The sequence below is a fragment of the Mytilus edulis genome, chromosome 3 (assembly GCF_963676685.1).
Source record: "Mytilus edulis chromosome 3, xbMytEdul2.2, whole genome shotgun sequence".
Classification (NCBI taxonomy): Eukaryota; Metazoa; Mollusca; class Bivalvia; order Mytilida; family Mytilidae; genus Mytilus; species Mytilus edulis.
This window is the reverse complement of record NC_092346.1, coordinates 23,974,113-23,999,423: the sequence shown is the minus strand read 5'-3', so window position 1 is coordinate 23,999,423 and position 25,311 is coordinate 23,974,113. Positions and strand designations below refer to the sequence as shown.

General features: G+C 32.6%; 1 protein-coding gene across 1 annotated transcript in view; it reads left to right on the top strand.

Annotated features, from left to right (window-relative positions):
- LOC139514232 (U4/U6.U5 tri-snRNP-associated protein 1-like) overlaps positions 1-21,291 on the top strand; it is a 31,831-nt gene extending 10,540 nt beyond the window's left edge. Inside the window, exons 6-20 of the mRNA XM_071303097.1 lie at positions 799-876; positions 3,642-3,738; positions 7,795-7,937; positions 8,828-8,974; positions 9,408-9,467; positions 10,529-10,638; positions 11,422-11,594; positions 12,714-12,847; positions 15,426-15,593; positions 16,534-16,641; positions 18,061-18,142; positions 19,293-19,389; positions 19,669-19,900; positions 20,490-20,608; positions 20,970-21,291. Coding sequence (XP_071159198.1) covers positions 799-876; positions 3,642-3,738; positions 7,795-7,937; positions 8,828-8,974; positions 9,408-9,467; positions 10,529-10,638; positions 11,422-11,594; positions 12,714-12,847; positions 15,426-15,593; positions 16,534-16,641; positions 18,061-18,142; positions 19,293-19,389; positions 19,669-19,900; positions 20,490-20,608; positions 20,970-20,994 — 1,773 coding nt within the window. The 3' untranslated portion in view covers positions 20,995-21,291. The remainder of the gene's footprint in view (positions 1-798; positions 877-3,641; positions 3,739-7,794; positions 7,938-8,827; positions 8,975-9,407; positions 9,468-10,528; positions 10,639-11,421; positions 11,595-12,713; positions 12,848-15,425; positions 15,594-16,533; positions 16,642-18,060; positions 18,143-19,292; positions 19,390-19,668; positions 19,901-20,489; positions 20,609-20,969) is intronic.
- Positions 21,292-25,311: the final 4,020 nt, after the last annotated feature.

Sequence of the window (25,311 nt, the reverse complement as noted above, 5' to 3'; positions counted from 1 at the left end):
TGCATTTTAAAGCACTGAAATGTATGCATATGTTTTTAGTCAAGTTCAAGGTTCAGGTAAAAGTATAGAATAACATTATGACCTACAGTATAAAGTTATCTTGGATGGGTCCTCCTTAAACAAGATGCTGAAGGAAATATGGGCTGTTCATGTTTACTTCTGCTTTTGCAGATACAGTACTAGTAAAACCTTGAGAAGTCAAAGTCAAAAGGACCTGTCATAATTATTTTTCTCATTCCATGTTTGAGTTGTCAGAATTTTATTTTCCTCTTTAATGTAATTTCTATCAAACTTCAACACAGCAGGGTAAATTTATGTTTCTTTTTTTCCTTGAGGTAACTTAGATTTTGATTCAACCAAGTTCTTCTCATCAGAGCTACTAATGACTTGATCAAACAGCAATTCTGCTGGGACAAAACACATCTACTTATTTAACACATCTACTTAGTTGATGTTTGAAAAATCTAGATTTAATGATTGTTGCCAAGATAGTATAATGATTACAATGCATTATTTATGAACACAATGATCATGTCTCCATTTTTATACCCCATTCCCCCGCTTAAAAATGTTGGGATATACTGTTTTACATCTGTCTGTACGTCAATCTGTCTGTCTGTCCATCTGTCCATCCACCTGTCCCTTTAATATTTTTTATTGCATCTTTCTCAGGAACTCATTACAAAGATTTCTGAAATTTGGTTTTAGGGTTTATATGAGTCAGCTATATCCTGTGATGTATTTTCAGATACATAATTCAACAACTTTCTGTGTACATTTCATTTTTTTTTTATTCAGGAAAAAATGTTAGCAGAGATGGATGAAGAGTTTGGAATAGGAAATATTGTTGAACAGGAATTTACAAATAAATCAAAGGTAAGATTGGTAATCACTTAAAATGAGACACTTTTTCCATTCTTATAGATAATGTGGATTCATCATTATTTGTGGCGTACTATTTTTCGTTGTTTTGTAAATCATGAATATAAGATGTTAAAGGGCTTATGCTACTGGGTGACTGGGCAATGAAGTTTCCAGTCTTTGTCTTTTCTATTCATGACTGTCAAAAGTGATGTCATGTCGTCCTTCTGTTCACAACAGTTGCTTTCATCATCTCAGTTTTCCATATTTACTAAGTTGATGAAACAGCAATTTTTCATTTCTAAATAATTACATTAGATGTATGTTTCATTATAATACGTTATTCTGATTGGCTAACTAGCAATCTTGTGATATTCCTTAATCAATTGCATTACACAATGCAACTTTTCATTCATGATGACACGAGGTCCCACAATAAAGTGCACAGGTAAATGAAATAAAAACTTGATAAAAGGCGTGTTTTCATAGTCCTATTGGTAAAAATGTAATTATAAGTGTTGAATGCCTTTTTAGCTCACCTGGCCTAAAAGGCCATGTGAGCTTTTCTCATCACTTGGCGTCCGTCGTCGTCGTCGTCGTCGTTAACAATTTTTCAAACATCTTCTCCTCTGAAACTACTGAATGGATTTGAATGAAACTTAACATGATTGTTCCTTAGTATATCCTGCACAAAATGTGCGCTTCGATTTTTGATCCGTCAAAAAACATGGCCGCCGTTACTTAAAATAGAACATAGGGGTCAAATGCAGTTTTTGGCTTATATCTCAAAAACGAAAGCATTTAGAGCAAATCTGACATGGGGTAAAAATGTTCATTAGGTCAAGATCTATCAGCCCTGAAATTTTCAGATGAATCAAACAAACCATTGTTGGGTTGCTGCCACTTAATTGGTAATTTTAAGGAAATTTTGCAGTTTTTGGTCATTATCTTGAATATTATTATAGATAAAGATAAACTGTAAACAGCAAAAAAGATCAGCAAAGTAAGATCTACAAATAAGTTAATATGACCAAAATTGTCAATTGACCCCTTAAGGGGTTATTGTCCTTTAATGACAATTTTTCACAATTTGTTCATCATATTTGCTAACTTTAAAAAATCTTCTCCTCTGAAACTACTGAATGGATTTGGTTAAAACTTAGCATGGTTGTTCCTTAGATTATCCTGCACAAAGTGTGTGCTTTGATTTTTGATCCGTCAAAAAACATGGCCGCCGTTACTTAAAATAGAACATAGGGGTCAAATGCAGTTTTTGGCTTATATCTCAAAAACGAAAGCATTAAGAGCAAATCTGACATGGAGTAAAAATGTTCATTAGGTCAATATCTATCAGCCCTGAAATTTTCAGATGAATCAAACATCCAATTGTTGGGTTGCTGCCACTTAATTGGTAATTTTAAGGAAATTTTGCAGTTTTTGGTCATTATCTTGAATATTATTATAGATAAAGATAAACTGTAAACAGCAAAAAAGATCAGCAAAGTAAGATCTACAAATAAGTTAATATGACCAAAATTGTCAATTGACCCCTTAAGGGGTTATTGTCCTTTAATGACAATTTTCACAATTTGTTCATCATATTTGCTAACTTTAAAAAATCTTCTCCTCTGAAACTACTGAATGGATTTGGTTAAAACTTAGCATGGTTGTTCCTTAGATTATCCTGCACAAAGTGTGTGCTTTGATTTTTGATCCGTCAAAAAACATGGCTGCCGTTACTTAAAATAGAACATAGGGGTCAAATGCAGTTTTTGGCTTATATCTCAAAAACGAAAGCATTAAGAGCAAATCTGACATGGAGTAAAAATGTTCATTAGGTCAATATCTATCAGCCCTGAAATTTTCAGATGAATCAAACATCCAATTGTTGGGTTGCTGCCACTTAATTGGTAATTTTAAGGAAATTTTGCAGTTTTTGGTCATTATCTTGAATATTATTATAGATAAAGATAAACTGTAAACAGCAAATATGATCAGCAAAGTAAGATCTACAAATAAGTCAATTTGACCAAAATTGTCAATTGACCTCTTTAGGAATTATTGCCCTTTAAAGACTTTTTTCACAATTTGTTCATCATGTTGACTTACTTTAAAAAATCTTCTCTTATGAAACTGCTGTATCAATTTCAGCCAAACTTAGGCTAAATGAGTTTCAGAGTTTCAGAGTATCTAGTATAAATTTTATATTTCATTTCCTTGTATGTCAAGAAACATAGCTCCTATGGCTAAAATAGAACATAGGAGAAAATGATTTTTTTTTGCTTTTGAAGAAAATAGGACGATTCAAAGAACATTTAAATAAATTGAAAAGCCAAAATAATCATTGATGAGAGATTAAACCAAAAAAATTCAGGTGAGCGATTCAGGCTCTTGAGAGCCTCTTGTTTTGTAACTTTATAGGGTTGTAAAAGTGTGACCGTGCGCACATTTTTAGTATGAAGCGCTTCCGCGCTTCATACAAAATGTACTTCGGTCAACGCTTTTACACCCCAATAAATTTTACAAAAAAGAGCATTCAATTCTTAAGTAAAGAAATTTAAAGAAATAAACAGTTAATTTCTTTAGGTGTTGACTGACTGTTGACTGTTGGGAGTTTTAACATTTTAACGCCACTTTTGTGCTATTTCATAGCGGCTAGTTTTTATTGGTGGGTCCAGAGAAAACCACATACTTTTGATAGGAAAACAGACAGGGCAGGTCAAGTAATCTGATAGTGTTTTGCTTCCAAATACATGTTAATGTTTTTTGTATTTTTGTAGGATTACACATCTAAGAATTTAAAAGGACTGAAAGTGCAACATGGGATGGGTACATTTAAGGAAGGAAAGACTGTGATACTAACATTACAAGACAAGGGTAAACTTAGAATTCAGATAACATACTGCTTTTTAGCTCACCTGACCTGAAAGGTCAAGTGAGCTTTTCTCATCACTTGGCGTCCGGCATCGGTCGTCCGTTGTCTGTCGTCTGTAAACTTTTACAAAAATCTTCTCCTCTGAAACTACTGGGCCAAATTAAACCAAACTTGGCCACAATCATCCTTGGGGTATCTAAGCATTTTCTTGGTTTTCGCACTATAACTTTAGTTTAAGTAAATAGAAATCAATGAAATTTAAACACAAGGTTTATGACCACAAAAGGAAGGTTGGGATTGATTTTTGGAGTGGAGGTCACAACAGTTTATGAATTAGGGGCCAAAAAGGGGCCCAAATAAGCATTATTTTTGGTTTTTGCACCATAACTTTAGTATAAGTAAATAGAAATCTATGAAATTTAAACACAAGGTTTATGACCATAAAAGGAAGTTTGGGTTTGATTTTGGGAGTTTTGGTCCCAACAGTTTAGGAATAAGGGGCCCAAAGGGTCCAAAATTGAACTTTGTGTGATTTCATCAAAAATTGAATAATTGGGGTTCCTTGATATGCCGAATCTAACTATGTATGTAGATTCTTAATTTTTGGTCCCGTTTCAAATTGGTCTACATTAAGGTCCAAAGGGTCCAAAATTAAACTTAGTTTGATTTTAACAAAAATTGAATCCTTGTGGTTCTTTGATATGCTGAATTTAAAAATGTACTTAGATTTTTAATTATTGGTCCAAATGGGGGTCCAAAATTAAACTTTGTTTGATTTCATCAAAAATTGAATAAATGGGTTCTTTGATATGCCAAATCTAACTGTGTATGTAGATTCTTAATTTTTGGTCCAGTTTTCAAATTGGTCTACATTAAGGTCCAAAGGGTCCAAAATTAAACTAAGTTTGATTTTAACAAAAATTAAATTCTTGGTCTTATTTGATATGCTTTATCTAAACATGTACTTTGATTTTTGATTATGGGTCCAGTTTTCAAGTTGGTCCAAATCAGGATTCCATATCAAGTATTGTGCAATAGCAAGAAATTTTCAATTGCACAGTATTGCACAATAGCAAGAAATATCTAATTGCACAATATTTTGCAATAGCAATTAATTTTCAATTGGAGTTATCTTTCTTTGTATAGAAAAGTAGTTGATAATATATGTTGGAAATTTGCCAGACATGACTATGATGTCATTTTCTATTTTTATTTGCCAATAACTTTATGTAAATAACTTCATTGAAAATTTGCCAATATAAAATGTTGCTGATGAAGCTTTTTTTCCTTATCTTATCTAAAATGTTTTTAGATAATGTATGTTGGACATTTGCCAGACATGACTATGATGTCATTTTCTATTTTTATTTGCCAATAACTTTATGTAAATAACTTCATTGGAAATTTGCCAATATAAAATGTTGCTGATGAAGCTTTTTTAGCTCACCTGGCCCGAAGGGCCAAGTGAGCTTTTCCCATCACTTGGCGTCCGTCGTCGTCGTCTGTCGTCCGTCGTCGTTAACTTTTACAAAAATCTTCTCCTCTGAAACTACTGGGCCAAATTAAATCAAACTTGGCCACAATCATCATTGGGGTATCTGGTTTAAAAAATGTGTGGCGTGACCCGGCCAACCAACCAAGATGGCCGCCATGGCTAAAAATAGAACATAGGGGTAAAATGCAGTTTTTGGCTTATAACTCAAAAACCAAAGCATTTAGAGCAAATCTGACAAGGGGTAAAATTGTTTATCAGGTCAAGATCTATCTGCCCTCAAATTTTCAGATGAATCCGACAGCCCGTTATTGGGTTGCTGCCCCTGAACTGGTAATTTTAGGTAATTTTTGCTGTTTTTGGCTATTATCTTGAATATTATTATAGATAGAGATAAACTGTAAACAGCAATAATGTTCAGCAAAGTAAGATTTACAAATAAGTCAACATGACCAAAATGGTCAGTTGACCCCTTTAGGAGTTATTGACCTTTATAGTCAATTTTTAACCATTTTTCCTAAATCTGAGTAATCTTTTACAAAAATCTTCTCCTCTGAAACTACTGGGCCAAATTAAATCAAACTTGGCCACAGTCATCATTGGGGGGTAACTTGTTTAAAAAATGTGTGGCGTGACCTGGCCAATCAACCAAAATGGCTGCCACGGCTAATAATAGAACATAGGGGTAAAATGCAGTTTTTTGGCTTATAACTCAAAAACCGAAGCATTAAGAGAAAATCTGACAGGGTTTAATTGTTTATCAGGTCAAGATCTATCTGCCCTGATAATTTCACATGGATTGGATAACCCGTTGTTAGGTTACTGTCCTGAATTGGTAATTTTAAGGAAATTTTGCCGTTTTTTGTTATTATCTTGAATATTATTATAGATAGAGATAAACTGTATACAGCAATAACGTTCAGCAAAATAAGATCTACAAATAAGTTTACATGACCAAAATAGTCAATTGACCCCTTAAGGAGTTATTGCCCTTTATAGTTAATTTTTAACATTTTTCATAAATTTTCATGAATTTATCCGTGTCCATTGTTTAATATGCACAAGACCAAGGTGAGCGACACAGGCTCTTTAGAGCCTCTAGTTTCCTTATCTTATCTAAAATGTTTTTAGATAATGTATGTTGGACATTTGCCAGACATGACTATGATGTCATTTTCTATTTTTATTTGCCAATAACTTTATGTAAATAACTTCATTGGAAATTTGCCAATATAAAATGTTGCTGATGAAGTTTTTTTTTCCTTATCTTATCTAAAATATTTTTAGATAATATATGTTGGAAATTTGCCAGACATGACTATGATGTCATTTTCTATTTTTATTTGCCAATAACTTTATGTAAATAACTTCATTGAAATTTGCCAATATTAAATGTTGCTGATGAAGCTTTTTTTCCTTATCTTTTCTAAAATGTTTTTAGATAATGTATGTTCGAAATTTGCCAGACATGACTATCATGTCATTTTCTATTTTTATAATTTTCTAATGTATTTAAATTAGTGTTTATGGTTGCAAAGTCCATTTAAAATTTGAATTGAGATGATGATGATGATGGAGTGGCTTGACATTTGTTTTGTGTAAAAAACCCATATAATGTCAAAAATTTGATCACAATCCAAGTTCAGAGCTGTATCACGCTTAAATGTTTTGTCCATACCTGCCCCAACTGTTCAGGGATCGACCTCTGCGGTCGTATAAAGCTGCGCCCTGCGGAGCACCTGGTTGGTTATTATCTTGAATACTATTATAGATAGAGATAAACTGTAAACAGCAATAATGTTCAGCAAAGTAAGACCTACAAATAAGTCATCATGACCAAAATTGTCAGTCAACCCCTTAAGGAGTTATTGCCCTATATAGTCAATTTTTAACAACTTTTCGTCATTTTTTGTAACTTGTACAAAAATCTTTTTCTCTGAAACTACTTGGCCAAATTTAACCAAACTTGGCCACAATTATCATTGTGGTATATAGTTTAAAAAATGTGTCCAATGACCCCGCCTACCAAACAAAATGGCCCAAATGGCTAAAATTAGAATATAGTGTGGTAAAATGCAGTTTTTGCTTTATATCTTTGAAACTAAGACATTAAGGGCAAATCTTTCAAGATTTAAATGTCCATCAGAATAAGATCTATCCACTCACAAATTTTCAGATGAATCTTACATCCCGTTGTTGGGTTCCTTCCTGCCCTAAAATTGGTAATTTTAAGGAAATTTTGCTTCAGTTTTGACTCTGTGATTTCACTTAATTACTCAGGGTTTGGAGGTATTTCTTTCACAAGCCTCATATGGGATACAATGTATATTATAATTTTTCCATCATATACCACCTGTAAAATGGCAAAGAAACCATATTTGATTTTGACACTAATGAACAAAATTGTGGAGCAAATGAAATACTGTATTTCTTCTTAATTTGGCGAAAAATACAATGTACCCTTGTTTATAAAAGAGTTTGAAATTTCAGCAGAACAAATAATTTGAGATTTAATGGTTGCCATGGATATGTATGTTCACCTAGTTACTTCTGCTTTATCTTTCAGGTATTTTAGATGATGATAACGCAGATGTTTTGATGAATGTAAATATGTTAGATGATGAAGCAGCTAAAAAGAATTTAGAAAATAAGAAGAAGAAAGCAGAGTATAAACCGTATGATGAAGCAGAAGAAGATGAATATGGAATGGTATGAATAACCTATGATTCAAATCACTATGAAATATCAAAGGTTTTACTTATTTATTGCAGTGTTTAAAATATTCATTTGCTTTGGTGTTTACTATGAAAGCTATTTAAAATTAAATACATAGTATAAAAAAGCTTCAACACCATAAGATGATTTTAGTGAGTGGGCAAAATTTTAAACAGATAATCAAATATCCACATGCATCTAGTTTGTATTTGCTTTAGCTAGAATGAGGGTATAAATTTTAAAAAAGACAGAATGATTTTCATACTACTTGAAAGGTAACTTGTACATTCTATTTCCAAAAATATATTTAAAAAAGCTACAGGTTGTTTTATAACCAATACAAAGTTAATAAATGACAGAATATTGAAATAGAATATGAACAGATAAATCTTATCTAAAAGGTCTGGTTTATGTAGATTCTCACTCTGATTAATTCAAAATAGAAATATTGAGTAAATAACAAAACCTGTTCAAGCATAACATCTTGGATCATGATATATATTCTTTTTAATCTCAAAGTATGAATTACTACAAGAGCATTTGTCAATAGGTGAATATATCATACTTGAGATGGTATTCATTCTCCCTCCCAACCCTGTCCCTCCCAACCCTGTTTGAAATATTCTTCATGCACACTTCTGGAAATATCATGATATTTTTGTTGTTGGTTTGCTGTTTCGTTGGCATTAACCCTACAAACTTTTATTAATATGCTTGTATATAATTCCAGCGGTACATGTACTATTTTATCAAAAAATATACAAGAACTTTAATATTAAGTATTTATTCTTTAGTATTTAAGAATTTTAATTGAACTTGAGCAAAATTAAAATGCCAACAATGTTGCATACAAGTTTATTTGTTTACACTATTATTTTCCATAGCTCAAACCTAAAGATGTCCTTGCCAAGTATGATGAAGAGATTGAAGGTGAGAAAAAGAAATCCTTTGAACTTGGAGCTGGAGGAAGATATTCTAATGATGATGATAGACAGATGGACAGAATTAGACAACAGTTACGAGATCAAAGTGTAGGATATTTTTATCTGTCAGATTAGTTTTGTTTTTGTTTGTATACTGCAGAATGATCAACAAGTTAAAATAATTAAAATAGAGTATAAAACATAACCATACTGTAATTTAATGAACTAATGAGATATTAAAATCTATGTCTATCATGTGACAGAATGAACATAAAATTAGATGAAATTTATTTAACCTATTGATACTATGCAACATTTACTTGAATCTCATTCATTAATCTTACATTGATATAGTTGTTGGATGATTTACAATGATTACTAAAATATACAATAGACTATTTACTATATTGAAAAAAGTACATGTTTTGTGCTAAACTGAATATGACATTTTTGAAACTTTTTATTTAATACACTGGGTTTGTGACTTAATGATTGTTATAGATGTTTTAATCTGCATGAATTACTTTTCTTTTCTTTGCAGCAAACTCTGTCCTTACCAAGTATGATGTTAGCAAGTGAATATTATACACAAGATGAAGCAGTAAGTTTGTTTATATTTACTAGTCGGTATAATATATACACATATGAATTTCCACTTTTCCAGATTAATAAGGGGAAAGTTCAGACCTAGAAAAACTGGTTTAACCCTACTATGTCTCAATGTGCTGGTCACAGGTCAGGAATGAACCTCATTAGCCTCTGTCTTTAGTTATATCTATTTTTTTTGACATTTTGTCATTGGGTGTTGATGGCAGATAGTCCTGTAGAATATTTTCTAAACTTTTGTAGATTTAGAGCTTGATATATCGTTTAGACAATTGTTTATTCTCAAGATGTTTTTTGTTTTACTTAACATATTGACATATCCCCACAAGTTCTTTTATTTACAATTAATATATTTACAAAGTTACTCATTACTAAATTTAAATATTTAATCAAGATTTGACAGCTAATGATTTCATATAAGAAACAGTAAAAGGAGTAGGGCAAGGAAGCCTTAATTAGATCTGTGAAAATCAAAAGTTTTTAATACTTCATCTAAAAACCTACATTTAGATTTATGATCTAGAAATATAATAGACTTTTTTTCTGTCTACTTTTGTTTTATTAATGTTGACTGCTTTAAAAGTATGAAATTTTACAAATTATTTTATTTTAGCCAGATTGCCTGTTTTTATGCATTTTCAGGGTATTACTTTTTTTTAAATGATTGGCCACAAGCGTTAACCAAATTACAGATATGTATCCTGACAAAATATTATAGTGGTCAATGCATGTGTGCAATTTCAGTTAAAGTAAAATTATGGAATTCCACAAAAATGTTAGTGTTAAGGTTTCATAACTGGTAGAAAATTTATTGTTATGGGTATATACCAATTTATGATGTGATTTGAAGTACCCTTATATCAGCTTACCCCAAATAAGAGTAAGTCTTGCTAAGTTTTATGCCCAGCGCATTATCCTGTCCCATGAGAATATTCTGGGGACATATCTTACTGTTTCTTTCATAGATCTTTTTTTAACTTAAAGGTTCATTAAGATTCTTTATATTAGACATATTTCTACAATATAAACACTTAATTGACCGATTGCAATTTACAGGATGCCAAATTTAAGAAAATAAAGAAGAAGAGAAGGAAGATAAGAGGGAAGGCACTCAAAGCAGATGATTTGCTACCACTAGATGAAAATGAGGAAAATTATGGTGCAAGGTAATTATTGTAAAAAAAGCCTAGAAAGACGATGAAATTGGTTGTTGTGCCTACGAAAAAAGTTGCAGAATGCCATATAGGGATTACCATCAGGTTATGGCGGAATAAACTATTTGAATAAAGCTTTATAAACTTTAAAAGGTTGAAGACGTGGATTCTTCATTCTTTTTTGTAGATGCTTTATGTTATAAAGTTTCTGTCTGTCATACATGTATGTCCATTGTCCTTGACCTCGGTTCATGGTTCAGAGTATGGTAAAACTTTATTATAATGATATAAGTATGGCTATGTATAAAGGCACCAAGTCCATTGGACAAAGAATATATCTGGTGATATTTGTGCCTTTTAAAAGCACAAAATAATACTTCTGAACTAATTTGATAGTCACTGTGAGCCAATGAAAAGATCATGTATATAACAACATAATTGTAAAACAACAGGGCTTTCAATATTCTTTAAAAAGCCATTTCTTATTGCAAACAAATGTTTTTATAAGGCTCATTTAATTTCATGAAAATTTTGACAAAATATGTTATTTGACCCTTTGTATAAAATATAAGAATTAATACACTCGAACCACACACACTTTTTATAAAAAATATTAGATATATAGCAGTTTGACAAACACTTTATATTTTGATCAGTGAGTAGCGTAATATTTCCATAACAATAGAATGTGATTAAACATTCAGCTGATTTTTACAGAGTTATCTCCCTGTAGTTGAATGTACCACCTTAACAGTCACATAGGATAGGTATACATGTATTGTTTACATTTTGTAGGGATAGAGGTAAAGGTATAAAGATAAAAGATGAACCTGAGGTCGAACAAGACACAAACAGTTATCAGGGTGTATACCAGACAGGAATTGCTAATCCATTTGAACCTGATTGGTCCAAACCTCCAGAGGTTAGAATGGATATTGAAGCCTTAAAAGAAGAGGAAATAGATCCTAGTAAGTGCATGTTACACAGATATATGTATACACAGTACACATAATGATAAATAGATCCAGGTAAGTGCATGTTACACAGATATGAGTAAATACAATACACAAAGTGATTCTTTTCAAAATTTTCTAGCTACTGCTGAGTTAATCCCTATGATTGATGTAAAAACACACAAGTTTTTACCCTGAATCATTCACCCGCAATCATTTGGAAATATTATCACCTAGAAACTTAATCTCTTTGTGTGTACTGATGTGATTTTATGCGCCTCACCGTTATGCTTCAAGTATTTCCCTTGTCTCTCTATATGTACGTACGTCCCAAAATAGGTTTTTCTTTTCCAACTTTCCAACCAAATGTTATGAAACTTATACATAATGATTATTACCACAAAACACAGATCAAATTCCAATTTGGGTGGCGTCACTTTTACCGTTCTCAAATTATGCCCCTTTATAACATTAAATGCAAGTGGTGGGGGAATCATCTTTGCCCCCATGGACACATTCTCCATTTATTTATTTAATCTTTTTTTGTGATAATTTTTCATATCATGCATCTCACTTGATATAGAAATTTGTTGCTAATATCTAAAGTCTATGAGCAAGAGCATTTTTTTCCTCACGTCAAAAGAAAGAAATTGTTTGATGTCATGAGCCTACATCATTGACGTTGCCTAGGACAACTGCAATAAACAGATTATCAATGGTCTTTTGAATATATGTATCACAGATGACCAAGGAAACAATTTATTGTACTTGTAGTAAAAATTTTGGCCTTTCTTCAGACAACTTATCACATTCCAGAGCATTTGAGTTCATTCTAAGTTTTTATTGGGTTTATAATGCTTTCAACATTAACTTGGTTTGTAATGTTTTGTGGATTTGCATCTTTAGTTTTTGGCCTTTGTGTTGTCTGTTCTTCCCTGCCTTTAGCTTTTAAATTTTATTTGGATTGCTTATATTTGTTTCATGTCCATTTCTTTCCTTGAATACTTTTCAAAGAATCAAATATATGGATTGTACAGAAATGAAAAACAATGTTCTGGCTTTACAAAATTTTAAATGCTAAATTGATTTATGAGAACTGTTCATGTATTAATATTGCTAATTTTATACTTTTAGCTGAACTATTGGAGCCCGATGAAGATTTAACAGGTGTTAATATAGAGGAAGATGAAGTCCAAAATGAATTACATTCAGCACTTTCCAAAGCTCGTAAAGTCAATCTGAAACGAAAGAAACCTCCAACATTACAGGTACCATTTCTACAGTTAACATTTTAATTACAATTACAATTTCCTTTGAATCCCTCATAATTTGTAAATTGCTTAAAAGATTTTAAGTATACAGCTAATTCATTTATGAAAATGTTAAATAATAAGGGAGAAAGTGGACAACCTTGTTATAAACCACAGTTCACAGCAAACCAATCTATGTTGAATCTATTGACTCTGATGGAGCACCTGACCCCATTATAAAGGGACTTAATAGCCATACACATTTTTACATCAACCCCCAGAGATGTGAGTTTTTCCCATAAAGTCATTTACCAATGTAATAAAAAGAATAACTAATCGAAGAATGCAAATAGAGAAAAATATTCAACGAGTGACCGAACAACACATTAATTCACAATTGCGCATAAATTATCAGTGTTGTTCGGTCACAAGTTGAATATTTTTCGATATTTGAATTCTTTGATTAGTTATTCTTTTTATTACATTGGCAAATGACTTTTTTATGAAATTAATGTAGAAAATTTAAGGAACTATATCTTTTTTCTACGCATTCACAATTTGTTTTGATCCGATGTTATCAACGTCTTGGCAACGCCTATTGTTGTATGACGTCAGAAAGTTAGATAACCATGTTTATTTCACATGAGAAATTATCGGTTTTTTATAAGACGCAAAAATTGAAAATTTTTGGGTCGTATATTGGTATTGGTGTCGTCGTCCCGAAAAACATTTGATTTTCGCACTATAACTTTAGTATAAGTAAATAGAAAATCTATGAAATTTTAACACAAGGTTTATGACCACAAAAGGAAGGTTGGGATTGATTTTGGGAGTTTTGGTCCCAGCAGTTTAGGAATAAGGGGCCAAAAAAGGCCCAAATAAGCATTTTCTTGGTTTTCGCACTATAACTTTAGTTTAAGTAAATAGAAATCTATGGAATTTTGACACAAGGTTTTATGACCACAAAAGGAAGGTTGGGATTGATTTTGGGAGTTTTTGTTCCAACAGTTTAGGAATAAGGGGCCAAAAAAGGGCCCAAATAAGCATTATTCTTGGTTTTCGCACAATAACTTTAGTATAAGTAAATAGAAATCAATGAAATTTAAACACAAGGTTTATGACCACAAAAGGAAGGTTGGGATTGATTTTCGCACCATAACTTAAGTATAAGATAAGAATAAGGGCCCAAAGGGTCCAAAATTAAACTTTGTTTGATACCATCAAAAATTGAATAATTGGGGTTCTTTGATATGCTGAATCTAAAAATGTACTTAGATTTTTTATTATTGGCCCAGTTTTCAATTTGGTCCAAATCGGGGTCCAAAATTAAACTTGTTTGATTTCATCAAAAATTGAATAATTGGGGTTCTTTGATATGCCAAATCTAACTGTGTATGTAGATTCTTAATTTTTGGTCCTGTTTTTAAATTGGTCTACATTAAAGTCCAAAGGGTCCAAAATTAAACTAAGTTTGATTTTAACAAAAATTGAATTCTTGGGCGTCTTTGATATGCTGAATCTAAACATGTACTTAGATTTTTTATTATGAGCCCAGTTTTCAAGTTGGTCTAAATCAGGATCCAAAATTATTATATTAAGTATTGTGCAATAGCAAGAAATTTTTAATTGCACAGTATTCAGCAATAGCAAGAAATCTACAGTTGCAAAGAAATTTTCAATTGCACAGTATTGCGCAATAGCAAGAAATCTTCAATTGCACAGTAATGTGCAATAGCAAGTATTTTCAATTGCACAGTATTGCGCAATAGCAAGAAATATCTAATTGCACACTATTGCGCAATAGCAAGAAATTTTCAATTGGAGTTATCTTTCTTTGTCCAGAATAGTAGTTGAATCAACTTAATTCATTGTTTTATACAATATACAATGTATATTCACTTTTACTACCAACTGATTAATTAACACAATCTTTACCATTCATTGATAACAAGCACTTTTTTTACATTTTAATATTTTATGATGTATTTAAATGAGTAGTTATTGTTGCAAACTCCATAAGAAATTCGAATTGAGATCAGTTTTGGAATAAGGGAAAGGGGGATGTGAAAAAAAAATTGTGGGGGGGGGGGGGGGGTTCAATTTTTCTCATTTCAGATTTCATGAATAAGAAAATTTCTTCAAACATTTTTTTGAGAGGATTAATATTCAACAGCATAGTGAATTGCTCAAAGGCAAAACAAATATTTTAAGTTCATTAGACCACATTCATTCTGTGTCAGAAACCTATGCTGTGTCAACTATTTAATCACAATCCAAATTTAGAGCTGAATCCAGCTTGAATGTTGTGTCCATACTTGCCCCAACCGTTCAGGGTTCAACCTCTGCGGTCGTATAAAGCTGCACCCTGTGGAGCATCTGGTTATTTAACTGGGAATTCAATGTTATTCACTGCAACCAATGTAATAATTGAGTATAACCTCATTTGTTATATGTTCTCCATGAAATGTATTTGATTATTGTCTGTTTTAATGTTTTTTTTATGTTTATCAAGAAAATGAAGAAAATAGGTGACCAAGGAGATTTCCGACTATCTAATATGATGTATAATTGATATTTTCTTACTTAATTTGAACAGATAGGAGAACAGATTAAATCTAGAGAAGATCCCATGGATATGTCTCCCACAAAGAAAGGTGCACTGAACATAATATTGAATGCTACCTCAGAATTCTGTCGATCTCTTGGAGATATTCCTACGTATGGACAGGCTGGTAATAGAGAGGAAGACAAAGATGAATTGGTGGTTTGTATAAAATATTATTTAATGATAACATTGTGGACATCATTGATTGGATAGCCTTTCAACACTCTTGGTCCATACCCATGGTAAAATAGGAATACATTGTATTACAACATAAAATTTGCTTTGGCTGTTCCAATTAACTCCCATGGCATAGGCAGTTATAATTAGATACAGGGAGCATATAGACAAATTTCATACTAATTAGTTAAGGAGGCTCGAGGGTATAAAAGTTTCAGAAAAAAAATAAACATTTGTTTTTCATTTCAAATTTTTATTTGTTACCTTTTGAAGCTGTTACTTATCATATGGTACAAAAATCATTCAAAACAAACAATTTGTGTTGGCCCCAGATGACTTTTAAAATGTATACATCATTGAAAAAGTTCCAAATTATCTCCCTTTGGTGGAAAAATGCCATTTTTTGGCTTTAAAATTGAAATATCTTTTTTAACTCATCGGTGACCTATATTTTTTAATATAATTTCCATATAAGCTGTACTTAAACAAAATTATTGTAAAATTTGAGCGATTTCTGTTATAAATTTCTTTCTTTTTTTTTTCGATATAACCTTTATTTCTCCTATTACTTCAACAGAAAAATAACACCTTTACAGAAATGTATGCTTCTTTCGAAGGCAGTTTGTGAGCGCAAATGAACGGTGACCCCACTTTTTTATTTTATTTTTCTGTTAACTTTAAGATAAAGTTCATTTATAGAAAAATATAGAGAAATCCTATATAAATGATTTAGACCCGCGAACCCCCTTAAGTATTATTTTTTGAAATTTGTTCAGTTTTAGATTCGATAATACAGGTATTACTACGGGAATATTTTCTTAATTTCTCAGAAATGAAGGGAAAAATGAAAAAATTTCAGTGCAAAACATTCTAACAGCGCTTTATTTCCTAGATATATCTATATATTGTTATTCTCTTACAGGACTTGGAACGAGAACTTGCTGAAGAAAGATTACGTAAACAGGAAGAGGATGATCAGTCAGGTTGGAACATAGTGGAAATCGACCAGACACCTGTAGATTTATCAAATGTAAGTTTACTGAAACAATGGACATTGTATGTTAAACAAATGTAGCTTTATTAAACATGTCAGGATTATAAAACAGAGGGGCATCTCTATATACATCATGATATCACAAGAAATTGTGAATGAACAGTTTTCTCTTTAAGTCTGGCTGATTCTTTCAATTCAAGAAAAGAAAGCGCTTGTCTTTAATATTGTAAATTCAGTAATTATTGCATGCATTTATTATTGCAATATTTGAAGAATGGACAAAACAGTAAGATTGATTATTGCGATTTCTTGAAAAGCTGTACACAGATATATGTTGAGTTGAAGTAATTTAATTTTAGAAAGCAAACTGAAGGTTTTTATTAAATCAGAACTATATTGTAAAGGCCAGTCTCATTCATCCTAGTGAAATTTGTGATTCATGGAGTGTAATGTCATAGGGACTTATTGAATGATAAACCCTTTCGCCGATGAGTCCCGGTTTACCTGGATTCACGCTTCAGACAATTGACGATGAGTCCCGTTTTACAGGGATCGGAATACTTCTTTTATATTTCCCGCTAAAACAGTGCAAACATGAGCTATCTTTCTTTGTTGAATACCCAGATGAATGTGTAAAATATGCGCTTTTGTTTGTTGAAAACCGTGTCAAAAAAATCAGAGGAAATTTATGGAATTTACAAGAATTTGAAATGAAGGAACATTTTTTTTGAAAGAATATGGATGAATTTGAGCCAAACTAGTATACTTTTTAGACATAAAATGTCGTTTCATGTACACAACACTTGGAATGGACATCGTTCAATGTAAGGAATTTGTACAGCCTCATTAAATTTTCAAAATTTTGCCGTTTTGGGTAAAAATAAATACGATTTGGGGTCAAAGAGCAGAATTTTGAGAATTTCACCTATAAAATGCCGAAAATTTGAAAATTTATTATAAATATTTTATGAAGAAAAAATTATCAATTTATCAAAACAGGAACAAAACTGTGAACATGGTGTTAGTGAATGATTTTTTGACTACATGTATACATCTTAAACAGCATTATATCTTATGTTAATAACAATACATTGAACTACATGAGTGTAAATTAACTATGTGTAAATATCTGTTTTGATTGTACATTGTATTGTAATTTGTATGTGAGGGCCTCAGGGAAGATTAGTTTATTGTAACTAACTGAGTTTACCCTCTTTAAATAAAGAATTTATTATTATTATTATTATAATGAAATAAAGACACAAATAACTACAGACAAGTTTTTATTGACATTTATTATGAAGATCTCCCACTTGACTAATAGAAGCCAGGGAAGCCATCATCTCAGAGTAGCTTCTGTCTGGGCAGCTATCGGTGAAAGGGTTAAACTAATGAATAACTGTTTACTTGATTAAAACTGTGTATAAGTAAATAATATTACACATTTGTTTGTAGACATCCGAGAAAACAGTTCTGGATGATGAACCTGTTGTGGGCACAGGTGTAGGAGCAGCTTTACAGTTAGCTAATAAAAAAGGTCAGTTGGGTTTACACATATCCAAGGGTTCAACTTGTGTAGGTCAATTGTTGGGGACCTTTTAATATTGTGTAAGGACTTTAGCTTTTATTTGTCCAATAGAACTTTCATAATATTCTTTTAGCTAGAATACTAATAAATTAAGCAGAATTAATTTTCGACTATGTAAAAATATTAATTTTGATAAGATAGTTTAAATTCTTGCAGTGAAGTTGCATAATTATGACTTTTCATGCAACTTATAAAGTGCAATTTTGTTTGAAATGAAAGTTCCCCAAATATGTAATGCTCATGATTTTAATAAAGCCTAGTCCCATATTACAGTTAAGGGGCCTTGTTTGCAGTTACAAAACTTTGCTTGCATCAATATCAAATCTATATGCAGTTAAGGGGCCTTGTTTGCAGTTACAAAACTTTACTTGCATCAATATCAAATCCATATTTTTATACTAAATGCCCATTTATTGGGTATCTAGAATATAGTCTGATTTTTTTCAAAAAGAACTCCATGACTAAAAACAAACTTAAAACTTGTTGAAATTTGAAAATTTTGAATCAATACCCATTTAGGTTACAGGATTTGTTTGTAAAGTTTATACAAACTGTATCAAATTTGGAAAATTTATAAATATTTTTTTATTCTAATCGTTAGGTACATAAATAGAGTTGAGCAATGAAGATGAACGCAATTGATTTCACTGGACAAGATTCTTTATACCACCGCAAAAAAAATTTGCAATCGTATATTGGTATGACGTTGGCGTCGTCGTCCGAAGACACATTGGTTTTTGCACTATAACTTATGTTCAAGCAAATAGAAATCTATGAAATTTAAACACAAGGTTTATGACCACAAAAGGAAGGTTGGGATTGATTTTGGGAGTTTTGGTCCCAACAGTTTAGGAATCAGGGGCCAAAAAAGGGCCCAAATAAGCATTTTTCTTGGTTTTCGCACAATAACTTAAGTATAAGTAAATAGAAATCTATGAAATTTAAACACAAAGTTTATAAACACAAAAGGAAGGTTGGGATTGATTTTGGGAGTTTTGGTCCCAACAGTTTAGGAATAAGGGGCCAAAAAGGGGCCCAAATAGCATTTCACAACATTTCAAAGTATTGTACATAATAGTTTCTAATTTTTATTTTGCAGGTTACATAGAAAAAGATGAGAAAAAACCTCGACCTGAAGTAAAAGATGCTGAGGATTTGTCTGCTCAGAACTATTCTATTGAGGACAAAAGATATGAGTAAGTGTTAAAGCTGCCATTGAAAAAAATATTAATATCCCAGTATACCAGTGCCGGTTTAGTCATTTAGAACACAATTTTTATCTCATCTTGTTATTGAAATATTTGGGAACAAATCATGGTATTGATAAGTTAAAGTGAAAAAAGTTTGTACATATCTTTATGAAAGCATAAACATGTTAGCAATTAATTTGATAATATCAGTAAAGTTTTAGATCTTAAATTAGGATTTTCTAAAATAATTTGTCTACCGGTAAAACATTTTATTTATCATTTTAGTGATCTGGATGAAAAATTTAGGAAAAGAGATAGATATGGAGGCAGTGGTATTACAACTGATTTCAAAGAAAAAGATACTTATAAGCCCTCTTTTAAATTGGAATATGTTGATGACGCTGGGAGACATATGAACCAGAAAGAGGCTTTCAGACAGCTGTCACATCGTTTCCATGGAAAAGGTTCAGGAAAGAAAAAGACAGAAAAAAGGCAGAAAAAAGTTGAAGAAGAACAGGTTCATATTGTTTTCAAATTTTAGAATTAAATTGAGAATAGAAATGGGGAATGTGTCAAAGAGACAACAACCCGACCAAAGAGCAGACAACAGCTGAAGGCCACCAATGGGTCTTCAATGCAGTGAGAAATTCCCTCACCCAGAGGTGTTCTTCAGCTGGCCCCTAAACAAAAATGTATACAACCTTACTAAATCTCCAAAATATACACGAGAAACTAAAATTAAAAATCATACAAGACTAACAAAGGCCAGAGTCTCCGACTTGTGACAGATGCAAAAATGCAGCAGGGTTAAATATGTTTTTTGAGATCTTTTTGTTTATAAATGAAATATGAAGTTATGAATTTTTCAAATGCTCAATGATAGAAATATATAGTAAAATTTGTTATACTTTTGCAATAGTTAAACAAATCATCCTAGCATGTTAAGGGATGTTTTCATTTTTCTTTTCTTAGAATTTATAATACAGTTGATGATTTTTTTTTCATTAAAGCATTCCAATATTAAATTTATTGTAAAGTTATTATATTTTAATATCACTGAAAAATTAGACAGTATTTGATAGATCACAATATCTTCTACTTTACAGTTAATGAAACAGATGAGTTCAACAGACACACCACTTGGTACACTCAATATGTTAAAAGAGAAGCAGAAATCAGAAAAATCTGCTTATATTCTTCTGTCAGGGAACAAAGGACTAACAGGGTATAATAACATAGGAAGATAACATTTTATATATTTGGTGCCTTCGAAGAGATTTTCTGGCTCTAACATCATCAGGAGCGCACAAATCCAAAAATTTAAATTCTTTGGTTTCATGATTCATAGTATCTACACCTGCAAATATATAACTCCTTGACTGATAAAAAGATGCATTCAAAAACCTATAAAGAAATGTTTTACTAATTAGAATATATTGCATAACTTGCAAAACTCCATGTTTTGTCAGTGAATGATTTTAAAATACTTGATGATCAGTAGGGAAATACAATGCACATGTAGAATTATTGTCTGAAAGTATTAATTGCATTGTCTTACATGTTATTAACTCCTTCATTTTTTTCAGAGCCAACATTGCCAAATCCAAATGAGTGTGATAGAACAGATTTCATGGTTGTCTCTGAACAGTAGAATTTCACAATGAATGATAGACATGTAAAATATGTCCGCTGGAAAATGTCATTCATAAAAATTTGTGAGGTCCTTTCAATCTCAAGGTATCGCTACATGGAAACTTTATAGTGTTCAAATACCTTACAATAATAAAAAGTTGTGATAGAATTTCTACATAAAACAGATACACAAAAATGTAGTATGAATATCGAAAAGATCTCTTGATAAATGTGTTAATGATATGTTATTAATCAACAATAAATATGACTTTATAATATGCTGTAGTTTATTACTCCCCTGCCGACTAAGTCTAAGGGGACTTTAGGTTTGCAATCTGTCCAGCAAATCAGTTTTCCACATTTTTTTTCTTCATGCTTGAAGATATTGATTTGATATTTGGTGTATTTCAGATAAAGTTCGAATTTTGTGCAGGTCAGATGATTTTGTGCAGAGTTATAGCCCTTTGACTTAGAAAATTCACTAGAATAATCCACTTTTTTAGCTCACCTGCCCCAAAGGTCCAAGTGAGCTTTTCTCATCACTTGGCATCCGTTGTCTGTTGTCTTCGTAGTTGTCGTTAACTTTTACAAAAATCTTCTCCTCTGAAACTGCTGGGCCAAATTTAACCAAACTTGACAACAATCTTCATTGGGGTATCTAGTTTAAAAATTTGTCTGGTGACCTGGCCAACCAACCAACACAGCCGCCATGGCTTAAAATAGAACAGTGGTAAATGTAGATTTTGGTTTATAACTCTGAAACCAAAGCATTTAGAGCAAATCTGACAGGGGTTACATTGTTTATCAAGTCAAGATCTATCTGCCCTGAAATTTTCAGATGAATAGGACAACTGGTTGTTGGGTTATCCCCCCAATTGGTAATTTTTAAAGAAATTTTGCCGTTTTTGGTTATTATCTTGAATACTATTATAGATAGAGATAAACTAAACAGCAATAATGTTCAGCAAAGTAAGATCTACAAATAAGTCAACATGACCAAAATGTTCAGTTGACCCCTTAAGGAGTAATTGCCCTTTATAATCAATTTTAAAAAAATCATCAATTTGGTAAATTTTTGTAAATTTTTACAAAATATTTTCCTCTGTAACTAAAGGGCCAAGTTTATTTTAGATAGAGAAAATTGTAAGTAGCAAGAATATTCAGTAAAGTAAGATCTACAAACACATCACCATCATCAAAACACAATTTTGTCATGAATCCATCTGTGTACTTTGTTAGCTCACCTGGCCCGAAGGGCCAAGTGAGCTTTTCTCACCACTTGGCGTCCGTCGCCGTCGTCGTTAACAATTTACATTTTGAACTTCTTCTAGAGAACCACTGAATGGAATGGAACCAAACATGGCATGAATGTTCCTTATGAGGTGCTGACCAAGTGTTGTTACTTTGTAGCCGATCCATCATCCAAGATGGCCGCCAGCGGGGGACTTAGTTTAACATAGGACCCTATGGGAAATGCATACAAATGACTTCTTTTAGTGACCACTGAATGGAATGAAACCAAACATGGCATGAATGTTCCTTATGAGGTACTGACCAAGTGTTGTTACTTTGTTGCCGATCCATCATCCAAGATGGCTGCTAGCCGGGGACTTAGTTTAACATAGGACCCTATGGGAAATGCATACAAATGACTTCTTTTAGAGAACCACTGAATGGAATAAAACCAAACATAGCATGAATGTTCCTTATGGGGTGCTGACCAAGTGTTGTTACTTTGTAGCCGATCCATCATCCAAGATGGCCGCCAGCAGGGGACTTAGTTTAACATAGGACCCTATGGGAAATGCATACAAATGACTTCTTTTAGAGAACCACTGAATTGAATGAAACCAAACATGGCATGAATGTTTCTTATGAGGTGCTGACCAAGTGTTGTTACTTTGTTGCCGATCCATCATCCAAGATGGCCGCAAGCGGGGGACTTAGTTTAACATAGGACCCTATGGGAAATGCATACAAATGACTTCCTCTAGAGAACCACTGAATGGAATGAAACCAAACATGGCATGAATGTTCCTTATGAGGTGCTGACCAAGTGTTGTTACTTTGTTGCCGATCCATCATCCAAGATGGCCGCCAGCCGGGAACTTAGTTTAACATAGGACCCTATGGGAAATGCATACAAATGACTTCTTTTAGAGAACCACTGAATGGAATAAAACCAAACATAGCATGAATGTTCCTTATGGGGTGCTGACCAAGTGTTGTTACTTTGTAGCCGATCCATCATCCAAGATGGCCGCCAGCAGGGGACTTAGTTTAACATAGGACCCTATGGGAAATGCATACAAATGACTTCTTCTAGAGAACCACTAAATGGAATGAAACCAAACATAGCATGAATGTTCCTTATGGAGTGCTGACCAAGTGTTGTTACTTTGTAGCCAATCCATCATCCAAGATGGCCGCCAGCGGGGGACTTAGTTTAACATAGGACCCTATGGGAAATGCATACAAATGACTTCTTTTAGAGAACCACTGAATGGAATGAAATCAAACATGGCATGAATGTTCCTAATGTGGTGCTGACCAAGTGTTGTTACTTTGTAGCCGATCCATTATCCAAGATGGACGCCAGCGGGGGACTTAGTTTAACATAGGACCCTATAGGAAATGCATACAAATGACTTCTTTTAGAGAACAACTGAATGGAATGAAACCAAACATTGCATGAATGTTCCTTATGCCGTGCTGACCATGTGTTGTTTCTTTGTAGCCCATCCATCATCCAAGATGGCCGCCATCATGGGACTTAGTTTAACATAGGACCCTATGGGAAATGCATACAAATGACTTCTTTTAGAGAACCACTGAATGGAATGAAATCAAACATGGCATGAATGTTCCTAATGTGGTGCTGACCAAGTGTTGTTACTTTGTAGCCGATCCATTATCCAAGATGGCCGCCAGCAGGGACTTAGTTTAACATAGGACCCTATTGGAAATGCATACAAATGACTTCTTTTAGAGAACCACTGAATGGAATAAAACGAAACATTGCATGAATGTTCCTTATGAGGTGCTGACCAAGTGTTGTTACTTTGTAGCAGATCCATCATCCAAGATGGCCGCCAGCAGGGGACTTAGTTTAACATAGGACCCTATGGGAAATGCATACAAATGACTTCTTTTAGAGAACCACTGAATGGAATAAAACTAAACATTGCATGAATGTTCCTTATGAGGTGCTGACCAAGTGTTGTTACTTTGTAGCCGAACCGCCATCCAAGATGGCCGCCAGTGGGGGACTTTTGAATGAAATTAAACATGTTCCTTTCCTTATCAATGAGGTTGTGTTGTCACTTTTAGCCAAATTTTATATTTTTTCATATGATTTCAAAAACCCAAGTAGAATCAGGTGAGTGATACAGGCTCTTGAGAGCCTCTAGTTTAATATGCACATAGACCAAGGTGAGCGACACATGCTCTTAAGAGCCTCTAATTTGTCATTCTTGAAGATATTGATTTAATAACAATTATATATAGTTTTATCATGGCTAGTTGCAGTTCAAGTTTGAATTTTAATTTTTTGGTCGTATATTGCTATCACGTCGTCGTCGTCGTCCGAATACTTTTATTTTCGCACTCTAACTTTAGTCAAAGTAAATAGAAATCAATGAAATTTTAACACAAGGTTTATGACCACAAAAGGAAGGTTGGGATTGATTATGGGAGTTTTGGTCCCAACAGTTAAGAATCAGGGGCCAAAAAAGGGCCCAAATAAGCATTTTTCTTGGTTTTCGCACAATAACTTAAGTATAAGTAAATAGAAATCTATGAAATTTAAACACAAAGTTTATAAACACAAAAGGAAGGTTGGGATTGATTTTGGGAGTTTTGGTCCCAACAGTTTAGGAATAAGGGGCCAAAAAGGGGCCCAAATAAGCATTTTTCTTGGTTTTCGCCACATCACTTTATTATAAGTAAATGGAAATCTATGAAATTTTAACACAAGGTTTATGACCATAAAATAAAGGTTGGGATTGATTTTGGGAGTTTTCGTCCCAACAGTTTAGGAATTAGGGGCCAAAAAAGGGCCCAAATAAGCATTTTTCTTGGTTTTCGCACAATAACTGAAGTATAAGTAAATAGAAATCTATGAAATTTTAACACAAGGTTTATGACCATAAAATAAAGGTTGGGATTGATTTTGGGAGTTTTTGTCCCAACAGTTGAGGAATAAGGGGCCCAAAGGGTCCAAAATTGAACTTTGTGTGATTTCATCAAAAATTGAATTATTGGGGTTCTTTGATATGCCGAATCTAACTATGTATG